We start from the raw sequence: 17,359 nt of genomic DNA, 5'->3' as shown, positions 1-17,359 counted from the left end.
TGCTCGATGATTTGCCTTGATGCGATTTGTAATGAGTTTAAGGGGAAGCAGGGTTTCCTCCTTTCCTACCCATAAATGACCCATAAAATCTTAATGCATGTGGATTTAATATTGTAGCTGCTGAAAGCCCATTGAGAGCTCGGTTGGAGCGATTGTGTTATTGGGTCGGGCTGATTGTAAGAAACACACCTGTTGGATAATGTGAAATCAATGTGTCTAAGGCAGCTGGTGCCATGCCTGTTTAAACACAGCCGGGATTAGATATTTTCCGTTTATTGTCTTAAATATTTCAGCGATGCAGCCTTTTTCCTGAATGTAGATTTGTCTGAAAAGGTCAGAGAGGTTTTACAAGATATTATACAACCCTCGTGCCATTAATTGAAGTGAATCCATCTAAATATACTATTCTTCATTAAGATTCATCATTTTTGCTGGCGAGAAACCAGTCCAGGCCTAAGACGTGTTTACAGATGGTGTCTTAATTAATTCCACTCATTTAATGACTAAATGGGATATGTTCTCAGCTCATTTCTTTCAGTCACTTTAATTAATGCATTGTGCATCTGTTTCCCAATTTTCCTCTTTAACCTCCAACATGCCTCCTTTAAATATGAGCCTTTTCACAAACATTTGGTTTCCCAGATATATACAAGCCTTATGAACCAAATGTTCATCTTATTGATGAATATTTTAATGCAGAGTTAAAAGCAAACCTCTCCACCCCTCCCTCTGCCTGCTCCCTTATGCTCCGCCCAGCCCTTCACCTACATCCTTGTCGTTTTCGCTGTCTCAGCTAATGCAGGAATCGGGAGCTTGCTAGCCTGTGACGTTGCTGCCATGGCGACATCTTCCAGCAGCTAATCCTAGCTTGAAGCCGCAATTCAAGAGGAGTGGTAGACCAGAAGTGCGTTCACATTTTGTTTGATAGCTGCGAGCTCACACCCTTGACTTTGCCCTTTGCTGATTGGTTAGAAGGGCGAGGCTTACTCAAAAACTTATGAAGGGAGTATTTCTGCTCTGCTGCCAGGCTGTTCAATGACTGTGGCTCACAGAAGCCTTTCCACATTAAGATATGTTTGTTTTCATGCTACATTTGGGACTAGATATAGTTGGATTAGATATGAATACACCTCCGTTTACTGTAGTCCTATAGAACATGACTCTGCAGTATCTAGAAGATTCCAGTAGTCGCCCCATCTGTGCCACATTTACATCAGAAACATCTCTCCACCTGTTCTAAGGTGCAGTTAAACCAGCTTCCTCCTCCACATCAAAGTCAGATGTGGCAAGGATCCGATCGCCCTGAAACTGGTCCGAGCAGCCGAGCGTGACAAGCCACCTGACACCGCATCTTGTTAAAGCACAGTTCAGCAGCTAGTGTGGATTTCCTTTGTGGCGTGGACACATATCACACTCGTACTTCGCGCTGCGTCCGGCTCCGTGTCGGGGGGGTGGCGGGGGCAGTATCGGAACTCAGGGGAATCCTACAGCCCAGCAGCGAGGACTGGGTGTGGTTTGGGCTTATATTGCTGGTCTAATCCTCTTCGTCCTCCCCAGCGTGGAAGGTCATTGTGTGCTCCTTCTGCTTGTGTCTCCTCTTTGTGATATTAAGTCGGTCAGATATGGACACCACTGCCAGGCTAGGTTGAGACTTGCCTTACAGATGACAATAAACCACAGGGATCTCTGATGAATGCCTCTGGCTTATGTTCCAGAGTAATCACTTCTTTCTAACGCACATGGGCTTAATGAAAAATCCCAGGTCGTCATGCATCCAGATTATTATCTTATATGACACTATTCTTTAAAGCAAAGTGAAGTTCAGAGTGTTTACTGCTGCAGGATTTGTTTTGCTACTGCATCACCTTGTTAAAAAATATTGAGACAGGCAGAAATGTGTCCCTAGGTGTGCTATTACTCATCTGGTTACCCAGCAGCAGTGTTAGTGTACAGGAGGACAAGTATTATTCACAGCACCATGGACACTTTTCTAAAACACTGGCTAATGAAGGACTCTGACTCAAAACCTCACATTTAATTTATGTAAAACTTGTGAACATGATTTTATGATGTGATTTTAGTGTCACATTGGGTGAAAAATCCTTATTTGTTGTAATAAAGATTTTTCAGTTTGGATACCTTCACTAAAGGATTTAGTATATACTGATTTTTTGTTCTTGCTGACATCACTGTCTTAGTCTGGCTGTGGTGAATACACTTCAACACAATCGTACACCTGTTGTGTGACAAAATAATCTCCACGAGCAACATCTTTTATTAAGCAAAACACTGAGCTTTCATCTGCACTGGCTGCGATACAGTCAACAAACACAGCTGTTATCTTCATTCGTATGATTTACAATAAGACGACATTTAATTTACATCGCACTGCCTCTGCTTGGTTTTTATAAATATATATTTATTCATTTTCATTGAAGTGTGTTTAGATCTGTACAAAAAAAGGCCTGAAATTCCACAGAGGCTGCACAAGTTTACAAAGCTAGCTGTCCGATAAAAACGTGAAATTTAAGTTTACCTTCAGGCAAACCAAATGGGCAGCAACAAATATTAGAGTTTAACTCAAAGACCAAAATTTATCTTTCAAAACACACAAAACAAAAAAAAAAAATCCCACACTTGATTTAGTAACTCAGTTATATGTACAAGAACTGTTTTTCTCTTTCCCTTGACATCAGCTAAGCTTCAAGCTGAGATATTAAACAAACCTGATGAATTTCTGAAGTGCAGCCTGAAGTCAGTTGGCACAGGTCTGTGTTCCTGAGGTGAACAGAGGGGGACATTAAGTCTGGACTCACCCCTTCTTTCTCAGTTATGTTCATTCTGATAGCTTGGAGCTAGCTTTCAGTTTGGTTTCTCCCTGGTCTCACTGTGCTGCTTTCTGTGCATCAGCTCCTCCGAGCGCACACGGCTCGTCCAAAGCAGACAAATGCTCTGGCATTTGTCTTCGCACAAATCGGGGCTGGTGCTCTCTGCCAGGCCTCGTTGCGCCTTTGCCAATCTCTCTGACGTGATGAAAACTGGCGTGTCAAATGCGTCGCACTGAGGGAAAATGTGGAGCTTGTATGTGATAGACAAGCTGCAATTATCATCATCTGAGGAAAAGCAAGCATAGTGCACTTTGGATCAGGCTCTGTGCACACACAATAGAAGCCAGTGCATAAATAATATAGTATGGGTTTGATGAGTTCTTTGCTGAAGACAAATAGCATGGGCAAACAATATAATATTTGCCATTATACTGTAGGTACAAGGTACAGCAGCTTGAAACAACATCTCTCTGTAAATGTCACTGCAGTTGCTCCAGGTTACTGTATCAGACAAACACCATAATAAATAAGGCTAGAAAATGCCATGCATTAACCCATCCCTCCTGCCCAGTCAACCATTAGCTGTGTCCTATGCAGATAAAGGCCCACAGAAATGCAAGGACCCACATTAAACAATAAGGTCACTTGCAAAAATGTTTTACATTTAAATAACCCTCAAGCTGGATTCCTGAAATCCAAAATCAAGTTTCTGAAATTGCACCACTCAGAGTTCCCTTTTGGAAATTTCACAGATGGGAATTCAGACCAAATAATTCCAGATTTTTTTGTTTTGTTTTGTTTTCAAATCAAAAGCGCAATAACCACAAGTGCCATAAACACAATTGTGGTCAAATGTCACATTAGGTTTCCGCTTCCTTTGAGACTCTAATTATTACAGCTGTTATTTCCTTCCATACCCGCACTTCAGACGCTTCCATTGTCAGATATCTCATGTTATTGGTGGATATATAAAGAACATTAGCACTTTAGCCTGCTGACTGATGCACACTGTCATTTGCAGACTTGAAGAAGACCCTTGCAGTGCTGCTGGATAACATCATGCTGAGGCTGGGCAAGCTGGAGTCAAAGGTGGAGAACATCTACAATGGTACAGGGGGCAACCTGACCAATGGCACCAGCACTGCCACACCCAGTGCCACAAACTCAGAGAAAGTTAACGTGGCAGGTATGTATTACATTTTTTTTATTTTGTCCAGACTCAGCCTCTTAGAAGAGGCTGACTTGAGTAAAGCTGTTATTCTTATGACGTGTGACTCATCTATGCTCAGGCTTTCTGTACTTTCATTTTTCCACAGAAACTCTTCAGGGTATAAAAGTGCACAGTGCGACATATAATAGTTGAAACCAATTAAAGAAATGAGAATAAGCTGATTCTGGCTGTTTTGTATTAGTCTCGTTTTATTTCAAAATTCCCATAGCGAAAAACATTCCCAAGGCATACAGCCAACTAAACTCTGCCAGTACTGCACAGTGCACACCAGGCACTTTATAGGACCAGACCGCATCCTTGGACATAATTCAAATAAGGCCCCCGTTCACGCTGCATGACCCTTTTATTAGTTTTCATTGATTTTCCTGCCAGCTTTCAGATGATGAATTCAGCCCAGTTGAGAGAGCGAGGTGTTGGTTTTTCTGGGCTCCTGGTGGGACCTGCTCTCAGCTGTTTGTGCAGCATTAAACAGTAGGAATGTGGAGTCTGTACTCTGAAGCAATATATGCAGAAATGGATTAGGCTGATTGAGTTGCACAAAGTCACATTTGAATGGATTTAATTCTAATGACAGCTGCCGCGCTGCCATCTTTGAGCAAACTTTGACGCTGCCTTTGCAACTTTTCTAAAACATTGAGTGGAATAGCAATAAGTTAGCTTCCTTATTGAGACTGACTGATCATTAGCAAGACAGTTAACACCGTTGTCTGCCCCCTGAATGTCGAATGACGCAGTATGAAAATCGGACTTCCTTGTTTTTGGATAGTGAACCACTAATGCCACATCCTTTCCCATCTAACACCATCTCGTTTCATCAGCACACGCTAAAAAACCCTTCAGTTTGGTTTGCTTTGTCTTTGGTTGGCTGTCTTTGTGTAAAGCTGCCTGAACCTCTGAGAGCTTTTCTCTTATCTTGGAAATGTTTGTACACTCACATAAATTATAGAAGATACAATCATCAAAAAATATACTTGGGGTTTTTTATAAGAATGTTAATTGCTGTCAAAACAAGTTGCAGTTGTCAGTGGAGCTGAGATGATTAGCTGATTAATAGATTAGTTAGATGTAGTTAGTTGCCATTAGTTGAAGTTAAATGTACACAGAACTAACAATTGTTGTATCTTTTGTCAATTTTTAAGCAAGAATAGAAAATATTGACTAATCTGTAATGATTATCTTTGGGTTATGGACTGTTTGTCATTTGAAGAAGCACAGCATTTCTACTATTTCCTTACGTTTTATAGCAAAGTTAGTGGCAGCCCTAATAAAGACCTACTAGGTGTAAAATAAGGCCACATGAGAGGGAAACAATAATAGAACAACTACAGGGTTAAACAGATTTATATATATAAAATCTTTAAGAACTGACGGCCTAGTTTCCTCCTCTACAAGAGATGGTTCTCAGACAGTAAATGTCTGCGCTCAGTCCGGCCATTGTGGACACTAAAAATGAGACACTAATCTTATATACTATTGTCAGGGCACTCTTAGCCTGAGCTCCTGTGTTCTGGAGCGATCGTTCCTGGACCTGTGACACATGTCAGTAAATCTGCAGCACCTTGTTCACTTTAAACATCCTCCGGTACCTTGAGAGACAACATTTGGATCCTGAAAGCAGGTCAGGCTGACAAAGCGGCGTCCACATCTCTCTCTCTCTGCAGTGAACTAAAGGCGCCAGCACTCCAGAGTCTCCACTGGAGCATGTCTCCTGTCCTGGAGTGGGTGGCAGGCAGCGCTGTTGCCAGCTTCCCTAGTGCTACTCCTTGACTGGAAGGCAATTACAGAGATAAGAATCTGGACAGTGAGGGGAACACGCCTGCCTTTCAGAGAGGCTGATATCAAGATGGAGCTGAGCAGCAGCCCTGGGACTGCGTTGTTTCCACCTCAATTGTATACATTTTCTTACCCAAGGACTCTGGCATGTCAGAGACCAACCCTGGGTCTTGTTAGTGTTCACATAGTGTTTTTTCCTGGCTGCGAGTCGAGGATGGTTTGAAGTTGGCCGCATAAGGAAAGTTTCCATCCAAAATTAGCACAAATTTTCAGGAAATCTGCAAAAATGCAAATGAATGCATGTTTCCATCCACAGCTGTTATGCAAATATTGGGAGTCAGACACACTGAGAACAACCGGTGACACTAATTCTCCAGTCAAGTGTCAATAAACCGTTGCAGAGGAAGATGCTACAGTGAAATAAGTCAGAGTGCCATTCAAACGAATGATGATGAAGTGTTCATTTCTCTGTATTTCATGTATTAATTGGAGTTATTAACACCATGTTGTTAAGACAACATGGCGTTCATTACTTCCTCCCTCTTTGAAATCCCACAATGCACAAATATAGCTGAGGCTATTTTGAAAGAAAAACATCAATGAATCCCACAAATGCTCAGGGACGCCTCCAGAAGCCTCTGATGATTTCCTTACGATGACGCTGAAATTAGTTTGTAAGAATCTGTTTACAACAGAACTTGTTTAATAATATCCCCGGACCTCACTGCGGGCTGCAGCTCACAGACGTGGTTGACAGTTTCATCAGAAAACTCCCATCACAAAGCCTCACACTTCACGCTGAGCCTCGCGTCAACGTCTCTCTCTTCTGCTACTTACTGCTGCTGCTGTTGAACCAACCAGCTGTGCACACATTGTGGAGCACGGCTTCCTTTTTTTTTTTTTTTTTTTTTGTGATTGGTCATCTCGCAAAAATGCGGCCCTGCTCTCTGTGCTTTATAGTCCAGCTCCATTGTGTGAAAACTGCCTTGGCAGTTTGAGGAATGAGGAATGGTGCGAACAGGCCGCATTTTTATTTGCTGCAACGCACGCTCTGTGTGTGTGTGTGTGCGTGCGGGAGTTGCTTCGGCCTTGTGTTGTGTTGCATTTAGCCAAGGACAACAGGCGCAGAAGGCTCCTTATAGGATCAAAACAAGTCGATCTGGGCCTTGGTTCCTGCTCAGCAGGAGGCAGATCGGACGCGGTCCAGCAGCAATCTGTGACGCCTTGTCTTGCCATGTCTCACTGATGTGGCTAATCAGCCTCCACAGTGGTGTTTCATCTGTGGGCCAGCCCATGGAAATGTAATCTCCTCCTCCCACACACACACACACCCAGACGGATAGAGACAGACAGATGTAATGAATGGTCAGGTGCTTATTTGCAGCTTCTTTCTCTTTCTACGATGTATTTCTCCAGCCCGTGCGAGTGTTTAACATTATTGAAGTCCCTTCAATCTCAGCCGCACTGCCCGTGCCGACTGATTTGTCCTGTCTCTGTGACACTGCTGGTCCTTTCAGTAAACACAGACCTGTGCGTTCACAGCTCAGGGTATCTTCACTGCTTTGTCTCTTTCAGCCATTGATCCGGCTGCATTTCGGTTTGCCATTCACAGTGAAAGATGAGATCCAAGGCCTCAGTGTCAACAAAGGAAAAGGGACAAGGATAGGGTTTCAGCAGGGGACTGCAGGCATCCTGCTTACCTCATGATTTCATCGGTCTCTGCACTTCATTTTCATTTCAGACATTTAGCCGATGTTTTTATTTGTCCAAAGCAGCCGAGAGGAGGGAGGCATGAGTGTGTTAGACTCAAGGATTCTTTTCCTGCTAAATCTGCAAAAGCATATCTGCAAACAATCACCACACAATTACCATTTTAATACTGAAAACATCTCATGGGCTTTTCTTGGATTTAGAGTAAAGTCTGTGGTCTCCATTATGTTCTTGAAGGCCTGTTTACTTCCTCAGTGTACAGATCAATACTAATAAAATACACACACGCACACACACAAACACACTCAGTGCTAATAAGTTGCTGAGAGATGCTGTCTGCTCCCACACACTTTCAAACACAAGCATGAATCCTGACACTTATCAGCCATTACTTTGACTTTGTTCACCTTGTCGTTAGGACTCTGCAGGTTGCAGCATCAGGCTGTCGTGAACAGAGTTACTGAAGGAAAAAACATAGGAGAACAATTGGGATTCTGCTTAATCAGTCAGAGCAAACCTCAGCATCATAGACCACAGATTACACTGGAAGTTGTGTCTCTGACGCAGTGAGTTAAAACTGTAGCAATATGAACCTGTTATTAGAGCAGCCAGATCTGAGTTTCGATGCATTTGATGTAGATCTGGAGAGGAAGTGTTCCTCGCCCCCGCGTCATGCGTTTACCTGCCTCTACGAGAGCTTGACGTAGACCGAGGCTCTCCAGGACTTTCCCTCACACGCCGACAAGCACAGGCAAGCTCTTCTACTACTGCTTCTGCCGTATGAGCATGTTTTCTTTTGCGTATGGAATCCGTCACAGCAAACCATGCACACAAGTGTGACTTTGTGCCTGTAGCACGCGTTCTGCTATTGCAGGTCCCAAGAGATGCTTCCCATATGGAGTGCATCCGATCTTCTTATAGCAGTGTTGTAAACAAACAAGAGGAAGCTGCAGACAGTTTTGCATTCATTAAGTTTCCTGCCTGGCACTGTGTATATAGAGCCTGGGAAAGCTTCCTGAGGCGGTGAGATCGTCACACACTTAGCTCGAAGTATGAGGTGCACATTATCTTTTGCATGTTAATACTTAAATCTCACTGATTCCAGTGCTCCTAGAAGCAAAATGTAGAAAACACACCCTCAAATCCCCCAAAAATAAAAATGTTGTCATGAGAAATTTGCATATAAACATATATATAGATATAATGCACCTCCATAGCCATGTCAGATGTCATGGGGACAGAGGGGTAAACTGAGAATGCATGCTATTTCTAGCAGCACACTGCTTCACAGTCATACAGTTCATACCAGAGATACCAGTGTGATTGCAGCCACTGTTTTAGACACTGAGCAGATTCACTGAGGGAGGAAGGCACAACGCTCACTGCTTAAATTCAAGGCTTTATTTAACCAGTTAAAGAAGGCAAAGACAAGATAAATGATCCAAAATAACAACCAAACAAAGCAACTTTTGTTAAAAATAAATATAGATATCAGACATCATTTTTAGACTGCTCTAACTGCTCTCGTTCTTCCAATCAGCAACTGGAAATCTATTGTTTTGACCTTCGGGCTGCTGTTGCTCCTGCCGTTAGTAGAAAAATAGCCCACAGAGCCATTAAAGTGCTCTATTGGACCCTCAAAAGACCTGTTGCATGTTTAATCAAATTTAATGAATCTTAATAGCAGAAGCATCCACTCACCCATTGTTGCAGGGGGCACTGCTGTCTAAGTACACCATATTTAGCAGCTGACCCAAAAAAAAAACCTCACTTCAACACAACAACAACACACACATGCTACAAAGGAAGGAGCCTTTTCTGTTGTGCAGTCATGACTCCAGACAATTTTAGATGGAGGTAATCTGAAACTGCCCCTGAAGAAATTGTGTTTTATTGAAAATGAAAAGGCTCAAAAACGCATTTAACACCTGTTTTTTATTGTGACTCTCATTTATTTAGTTAAACTCCACATTCGTTCCCTGGTGTCTGTGATATAGATCAGCATCTTTGTTACTGTGGTGTTTTTCATTGAAACAGTGGGTTGGAGCAAACTGCAGCATAACAGGAATTATCAGGAATTAAATGAGATTTAGCTTTTTGGTTATCAACCGTAAATTGAATCAATCAAATCGCACGTGCGTTGAGGCCGTTCCAGGGAAAACACACATACAAAGCGTATCCCTCGCATCCACATGCCAGGCCCCTTCGCCCCCGCATCCACACACACACACACAGTTTCTCTCTCTCTTTCCCTGCCTTTCCCCACAGGCAGGCTCGGTCCTCTTGAGGCTGAGGCTGATTGAGGGGCAGGGGTGGGATGGGAGGAACATCTGAGTCTTACACACCATTGGCTGGGACACGTGCACCCCCACTTTTCCCCTGTCTGTCTTTGTCATTCTCTTAACGTACATTTTCCTTCCTTAGTTCATTCCAGTGACTGTTTTGCAGACACTCCACTGATTATGAGATTTCAGAAATGTGCCGTTGCCGTTTCAGGGAGCGTGCGGAGAGTTATGGTCAGAACAGCAGCATTTGAAAGAACAGATTTGCTAAAGGAAAGCAAATAAAAATATACACTATTCTTTCCCCTCTGTGCTCATTGTATTTTGAGTCTCCCTTCTCTCTCCTCACTCTCTGCATACTGTATGGCTCTGCCTCTCTTTGTATGCTGCACTCCGTCTCTCTCTCTCTACATCCTCTTTCCTCCATTGTCTCCTCTTTTGCTGTGCCAGTATTGTTCTTGTGCTGGTTAAAGCCACAGCCCAGGCCCCAGAGGAATATAATCTGCACTGCCTCCTTCTACCAAATATCAGCCATTTCCCTGGGCACAATATTATTATTATTATTTATTTTATAATAATCCACATGAAAACAGTCACACGTGTGTACATAATACACACAAACATCCACAGCACCTCCAGCCTCATCCTACATTCACTGCAGCTCATTTTGCTCCAGGCAAGAGCAGCAGGATCCAGATCAGAGGATGGAGCACCAGATGCAGTAACACACACTTGAACTGAGGATATAATAAAAGAATGCATTAGCACACAGTGACTAACAAGTGTATGATCTCACACACCTGTTCATAGATGTGTTACAGGCTTACAGGGAGCTGAAAACCAGCTCTGTGGCTCTGAGGCTACTTCTCTAATGAATGTTTTCTGCTTGGCTGCGGTGCCCGTGTGTTAAACCAAAGCAGACTGAACATGTTGTCATTTTGCTGTTTACAGGAAATACATATGTGTAACAGGTGACCAAAAAACATTTCTTTAAACGTAGGCTTTCAGAGGAAATGGAAATTTCTGTGAAACCTGTTTGTGGCTATATTTACTTTAGAGACACTTGTGGTTCAATTTAAAGTTCCTGTCAACACAACAAGTTCTTAATAGGGGAAGCACTCGAAGCCCGGCACGTCTCAGAGCTTAAACCCACAGCTTTCCACCAGTTGTCCAAATCAACAGTGGAACATTAGTCATAGCTCTGCAATGATGAGAGCTAATCAAGGTTTTCTGGCCGCCTTGTGTCCTTGCACTGCTCTTGGTGCAAAATCCCGAATCTTGCTCTTGGATATTTTGGGAGAGAGCTGTGGGCCGATCAGATTGCTCGAGCACAAAAGAGGGATTGATTACAGCCAGACGTTGGGCTCTTTGCAGCAGAGGAAAGGAGAGAAAGAAGAAAGTCGATGTGGGCCTGGAGAGCGGGGTTACATGGGGAAATTTGGATTTGGTGTTTTTTTGCCTCCAGGCCTTTCGCTGTGGAACAGTTGTGTGGACCAGAGGCAGTGTGAAACATGTGTTTCGACCAGCTCCAAACACGTGCCCTTCACACTGGGAAGCCCTTCTGGTGTGCGCTGCCCCGCTGTGTGCCTTCAGGTGGCAGACAAGTGCTTTTCAGTGGGTTTTGGGTAATAAAAGGAGATTTAACCTGATATGTACAATAGATCCTCACCATGAACACAAACAAGCTGGGCAGATAGGATGCTGTTTATCGTTTGTTGACTGGGGCTGAGTTTAGAAACTGACCAGTGTCACATCACCTCCTGTCCCTCTCAGAAGTGATGTCATGCTATTTCTTTCTACCTTCATGAGCCATTTTTCATGCTCAGATGAGGAAGTAAGAGTGACAAGGAAGTCAGTCATAGTTTGTAAGGGAATGCAAGAAAGCCCGAGTATACACAACAAATGCGTGTCCTTTCCAGAAACCTGTTTTGCGTCTGATCATCAGGTTTGCCTGCCATCTTTAAGCCTAGCCCAAGCCGTCAGCTAACCTGCTCTGGAGCAGATCAGAGTGGAGGTTCTGTGAATAAGTCACAGAAGAATAAAACTCTCCTAGTGATTAATCATGTTCTTAAATTTTCCTCAGTATCTCAGTAGTCTAAACTGTACTCTACATGTAACATTCGGTCTGACTGGCGTTACCAGATAAAAGCACATGACAAGCAACGTATCTGATCTCTGATGCGGCGTGTGACACTGAGGGGATGATGGGAAGTGGTGAGGCGAGCACCAAACCACACCTCAGTCTAGCAAACACAGGAAACAAAGAAACCAAGGCAAGAAAAAAAAGCAAACAGTGCATGGAGCTAAAAATGACAAAGCTCGTTTACAGAGCATTCTAACAACATTTGTCTTCGACAGCCGATTGAAAGCAGACAGCACAGAGGTTCATTTGTAAGAGATGAAAACAAAAGGTAATACATATAAACAGGACATGAACAGCACATAAAAAGGAAAAATAACGAGCCGAAAGTAGTAACTTTAAATCTACAGTGAACTAGAAGCAGAAAACAAATGAGATCATTCAAACTTGCGTAAGATGCTCAGCGGCCTCTCACAGCACTGAGGTCACCATTAGCCTGCTCCTAGCACACAGTGTTGGCCATCTGATAGCCCTTAAACAGCACCATCTCCGAACAATAAGTGATATTACACACGCAGGGTTATTTTTCCCCTCTCCCTCCCTATGTGTGTGTGTGTTTGTCCAAGTCCATGAGGTAATTTGACATTTGACAGCTCCAGAATTGGATTGAGGACATCTGGTTTATGTTACATCTGGTTTATGCTGTTCTCTTTCTTGTGTACTTCTCTTTTTCTTCTCTTTCTTCCCCCCATCTCTCGCCTTCATTGATTTCATTTTCAGGCACACTAAACTAAAAAAGCTCCCCCAAAATAATATGAAATCTGCTACAGCCTCAGCTTCAGTGACTCGGTTTGGTCAGTGGATGTGACACTGACTAAATCTATTGGCAGACAAGAGGAGATTTATACGTTTGTTACTATTAGGCCACTGGTTCTCAACAAACAGTTTGAAATGAATGGATGTGATTTGAAATAAACGACGTGTAGAGTGTTACCATGGTGATTCAGCTGAGGGGAAAAAAAAAAAAAACTTGAAAGGGTGAAAAGTGCAGCTTTCCTCATCTCTGTGTCCTCTGATTCCACTGGCTCAGAAACACTAATTTTAGATGCACTTTGTGTGAGTTTGTGCGAGCTTTGTGTACGTCTCAGCTGCAGCTCATCAATTAGACAAAAGGCAGAGGCTGGCTGGTGGACGGTGTCCTCGCAGCCACAGAGAATCAACAGCTTGTGCAGGTGGAGAGAAGTCAGGCCTAAAAGTTCAGCTTAGTCAAGGCTCTGCTAATGCTTCCTGACAGTCTGCCAGGGTGTGTTACTTTAACCATGTACAGCTCAGCTTTAATGCACTGCAGCGAGCGATTGACTGTGAAAGTAATAAAGCTTTTCTATGGGACAAGTTAGTCTGTCTCAGCCAAATTACTGATATGAGAATGTAGTCAGGAACACAAAGGAGAGGACCCCAACGCAGACACACAGTTTGCTAACCCAACAACACAAGGACAAACACAGAACTGACAAGGAGAGCAGGGGAGCAGTGAGACTTAAGTACATGAGAGGTAATTAGCAACAGGTGAGTCGCATTAGGGCAGACGATCAACAAGGAGGGAAAAAAAAAGGGACAAAGACAGGAAGTAAACCTTGGAACAGAAACACAAGGGATGTAACTACCAAAATAAAACAGGAAATACGAAACAGAAATGCAAAAACCAAAACAAGAGACCAAAAAGAGTCCATAAGGAGTTCAAAGACAGTCACCAAGGGGGCTAATCATGACAGTTTCTTTGCTATGTTGTAGGTGAACGATGAGGAATCGTCTCCCTTTGACACAGCACCTCCTCTTCTGTGTTTGATTATGAAGGGAGCTATATTTAGTCACTCCTTGGCAGCAGCTTCTTCTGCTTGATTAAAGCTAGGAGAAAATTTGCCTGGTGGCTTTGGCGCTCGCTGACTGACTGGCTGAATGACAGAGTGAATGACAGGCCGCCCAGCTGGTTTTCTGCTTGTATGGTTGGTTGCTGGACGGACTGGATGACTGGGCAAGGATGAGATAACAGCAGCTCGCTTTTCGCATGCGCCTCTTGTGTGCTGTAAGATTGTGAAAGCACTAGACAAGAGGACTCCACAGGATGTGCTTTAGCTCAGGGATTTTCAGAGTCTAACACTGTGTGCCCCCCCCCCCCCCCCCAAACAAAATCGAGACAAACTGAGGGGCCAACACTTTTGAATACCTTAATCGCCTCCATGAATCGTGTGTCACAGCCACTGCTGCAGCTCCAGCTGCTCATTGTGTTGAAAAGTGGGACAAATGAAGGGGACAAAAACAACAACTTTCTGGTTTTTCTAGAACACCGGCATTCACCTGTCACTTAGAGAGGCATCCGCCTCTTTCCCTGATCCCCCACCCCCCCCAGGGAGATTCACTTCACAGTTTGAAAACCTCTGATTCAGCCCACACACACATATAATAAATGCTTGAAATGTCTCTGTTACAGAGTTGGGTGTGTTTATATGCACACCACACGCAGCATGTTACAACTCAGAGCTGCAGCAGGTCTGGGCTCCACTCCTCTTCAGCTTTAATCCTCCCATTTGCTGCCTGACTCCTGCTGGCCTTAGAAACAATAAGACAATAAGAAGCCTTTATTGTGAACTGTGTTCGCCTTGTGACTGGCTGACTCCATCAGAAATGGCTCACTGGCCTAACATTTCCTTTTTACCACATAGCGTTAAAAATCACATTAATCACCTCTATTCATAGAAAGAAATAACACTTCCATTGTTACTCATTTCAAAATATCTCCTCTTAGTTGGCCTATTCCAGCTCTGAGTGGAGTGCTGTAATTCAGACTACTTCTCCACTGTAGCTCTAAAGCTAATGATCAGGTTCATTTTCCCTCACTGTGGATGGTAATGGAAACAGTCCCATGTACTGTACTTGTCATCTGTCAGTTTGAAAACTGATTTTACATGACACACCAATTCCAATGCAGGTACACAGGCTCCATACCCCGTCTTCTCCCTCCTAAGGTGGTGACTGAAGCACCTTCATTGGTAGCATTCCATCTAACGGGTGGTGTTTTTAGTTGTAGCGCTCAACACCTCTCTTTTTATCTCTCATTCTTCGCTGACACACACCCTCAAGGCAGAGAGCCAGGGAGTGTCAGTGAAATATTTTTTCACTCTAATCTGGGTGATAACAGCACAGAGAGAGTGGGGGGGGGGGGGGGGGGGGGGGGGGGGGGGGCAGCTTGTCAGTGCAAATAAACTGAATCAACGACTGAACATGATGTAGGGGACCCCTGCTCCACCCTCCACCCCCTCCCACCCAGCCTGTCATTGTGCTGTAGCCTCTGATTAGCTTCATACACACACACACACACACCTCCATAAACACACACACCCTCCTCCTGAAACACCACCCACAGACTCATTACATCAATCTGTTGTTTGCCTCAAAGCTTTTATCTATTCACTGCACAGCCTACCGTGATGCATTATTTATATTCTTGATATAAAGGTCAGTGCTGATGACGTTAACGTCTCTGAACCGGGTATCAAAAAGGTGATTATATGGAGGGGAAGCCTGTGTGCAGGCCCTGAATGTTAATCCTACGGTGATACTGGCTTCCTGGGATATAGAAAGCAATGTGGAAAAGATATGTGACTCCCTCCTCCACTGCTGCTGCATGAATTTGGTTTATTGTCGAAAGCAAACGGTTTAAAAAAAATAAAAAAAATGTTTTAAATGCTCCTCGACCTGTGTTTGCATCACCGTTGGCTCGACCCATCCCTCGGCTCTTTGTGGTTTCCATTGTTATTGGAGTTCAGAGGTGATCCCTCTGGCTGCCAGTCATCCCTGACCGCAGAGTAATGGGCAGTCTCCAGCTCTCAGTCCAAACGCTTACACAAAGATGATGTAGAGTGTACCACAAACTGGAGAAGACCATGGAAAGCTGTAACTCAGCACAGTAGTGATTTGAGTGCTAAGATGCTCACAATGAGATTGTATATTGTTTATCTTGTCTCCTGAGATACTAGAGCCAGAAAATCACATTTCAGTACTTAATTCGCATATCGAAATCTATTTTCTTTGTTTTTTTATTTCCTTTTTTTTCCTTGGAGCCAGCATCTAGTCTTGTTTTTGTTTGTTTTTATGTCTCTTTATTATTTCTCAAGATGTGCTTTAGAAAAACAACTTTAAAATGCCCTGTCATCTGTCTGCCTGCCTTTTTGTCTCTCTGTTGAGCTGGACAGGAGATTGATCCTGGCTAGGGGATGGTAGTTTTTCCTGTGACCTGCTTTCCTCCCCCCCTGTTCTCCCTCCCACAGACCTCTGAAGGGGAAGGCATTGTGAACTGCAGGGCAGCAGGGTGTATTCCTGAAATGTTAAAGTTTGCATCAGCCTCGTCTCCAGTGTGACCATCACACGTCCTATTAAAGCTACAGACAGTGAAAGACTTTTTGGAGCTGACTATCTTGACCTTATTGATTTTCTCTCTCTCTCTTCCTCTAGACCTCCTAAATGGAGCCCAGGAGAAGTGTGAGCTGCCTCCTTTGGATGGTTTCCCTCACTGCGAGGGCAAGCTCAAGGTGAATCACACATAAAAATACACACAAAGACAGCCTGTACATCTCACGCTCTGTGTCTGCCTTTCACACTGCTACATTGTTTGGAATGAGTAAAAAAGGGAACTAGGCAGGTAGCCGGAGCGAGGAGAACAGCACTGCCCACAGAAATTTTACCCACATAACCAGAAAATACAGAGAATACGATGGCATCTTACCCACAAACCCATAATGTTTGACTGACAAATTAGCTTATGGGAAATGCAGGACAAAAACACCAAAAGTATAAACAATGACCTCGATCACCACAGTGTTTGAGTGTTTGAGCCTCCACGTAGTTAACTAACATCTCGTGTTGATATGCATTGGTGTGGACTGCTGCTTTGTAAACTGTGCCTCAGTTTGATGTTGATCAAGGCAGGAAGCGGGAGTGTGAATGCACCTGTTAGGCTGTGAAACTTGGTGAGCACACTGCAGAAATGCAGGTGTTGGGAATAAGTTTAAGAAAGCGATTCTCTCCTTTTTTTGGTTTTGGTTCGTGGTGGAGGTATTAGGCGATGGACGAGTGCACAGATCAAGAAAGGAAAACAACGAAAAGAGGAGTAGTTACACATTTTTTAAAAAATCGTGCTATTTTTCAAAGATGAATTAGCACATTCGTCTTCCTGCAAATTAAAAGTTGAATTCATGAGCAATAAAAAAAACCCCGGTTAATTCAGTTCACTAAGAGGTTTTGCAGCTACAGCTTTACATGGTCTGGTATGAGCAGTAGCTTAAGGCGGATAACGTTGATGTTACTGTAAAAAGGATTTTTGCTTAGTCAGTTAGCTGACTCTATGACTCTTTTCTCATTACGGATTTCACATCTTCCCGTATTTGTCGCTCATGCAAAG

The 17,359-nt window shown here is 43.5% G+C and overlaps 1 protein-coding gene across 4 annotated transcripts in view; it reads left to right on the top strand.

The window, feature by feature from the left end:
• The window catches only part of mgat5 (alpha-1,6-mannosylglycoprotein 6-beta-N-acetylglucosaminyltransferase), a 65,988-nt gene that overhangs the window by 11,560 nt on the left and 37,069 nt on the right, over positions 1 to 17,359 (top strand). For all 4 annotated transcript variants that reach the window (XM_041032173.1, XM_041032176.1, XM_041032172.1 and 1 more), the window contains exons 3-4: positions 3,850 to 4,014; positions 16,414 to 16,490. In XM_041032173.1, the coding sequence (XP_040888107.1) occupies positions 3,850 to 4,014; positions 16,414 to 16,490 (242 nt within the window). The remainder of the gene's footprint in view (positions 1 to 3,849; positions 4,015 to 16,413; positions 16,491 to 17,359) is intronic.

The sequence above is a fragment of the Toxotes jaculatrix genome, chromosome 24 (assembly GCF_017976425.1).
Source record: "Toxotes jaculatrix isolate fToxJac2 chromosome 24, fToxJac2.pri, whole genome shotgun sequence".
NCBI classification, from domain to species: domain Eukaryota; kingdom Metazoa; phylum Chordata; class Actinopteri; family Toxotidae; genus Toxotes; species Toxotes jaculatrix.
The sequence above is the reverse complement of the archived record's forward strand: the minus strand, read 5'-3'. Positions and strand labels throughout refer to the sequence as shown.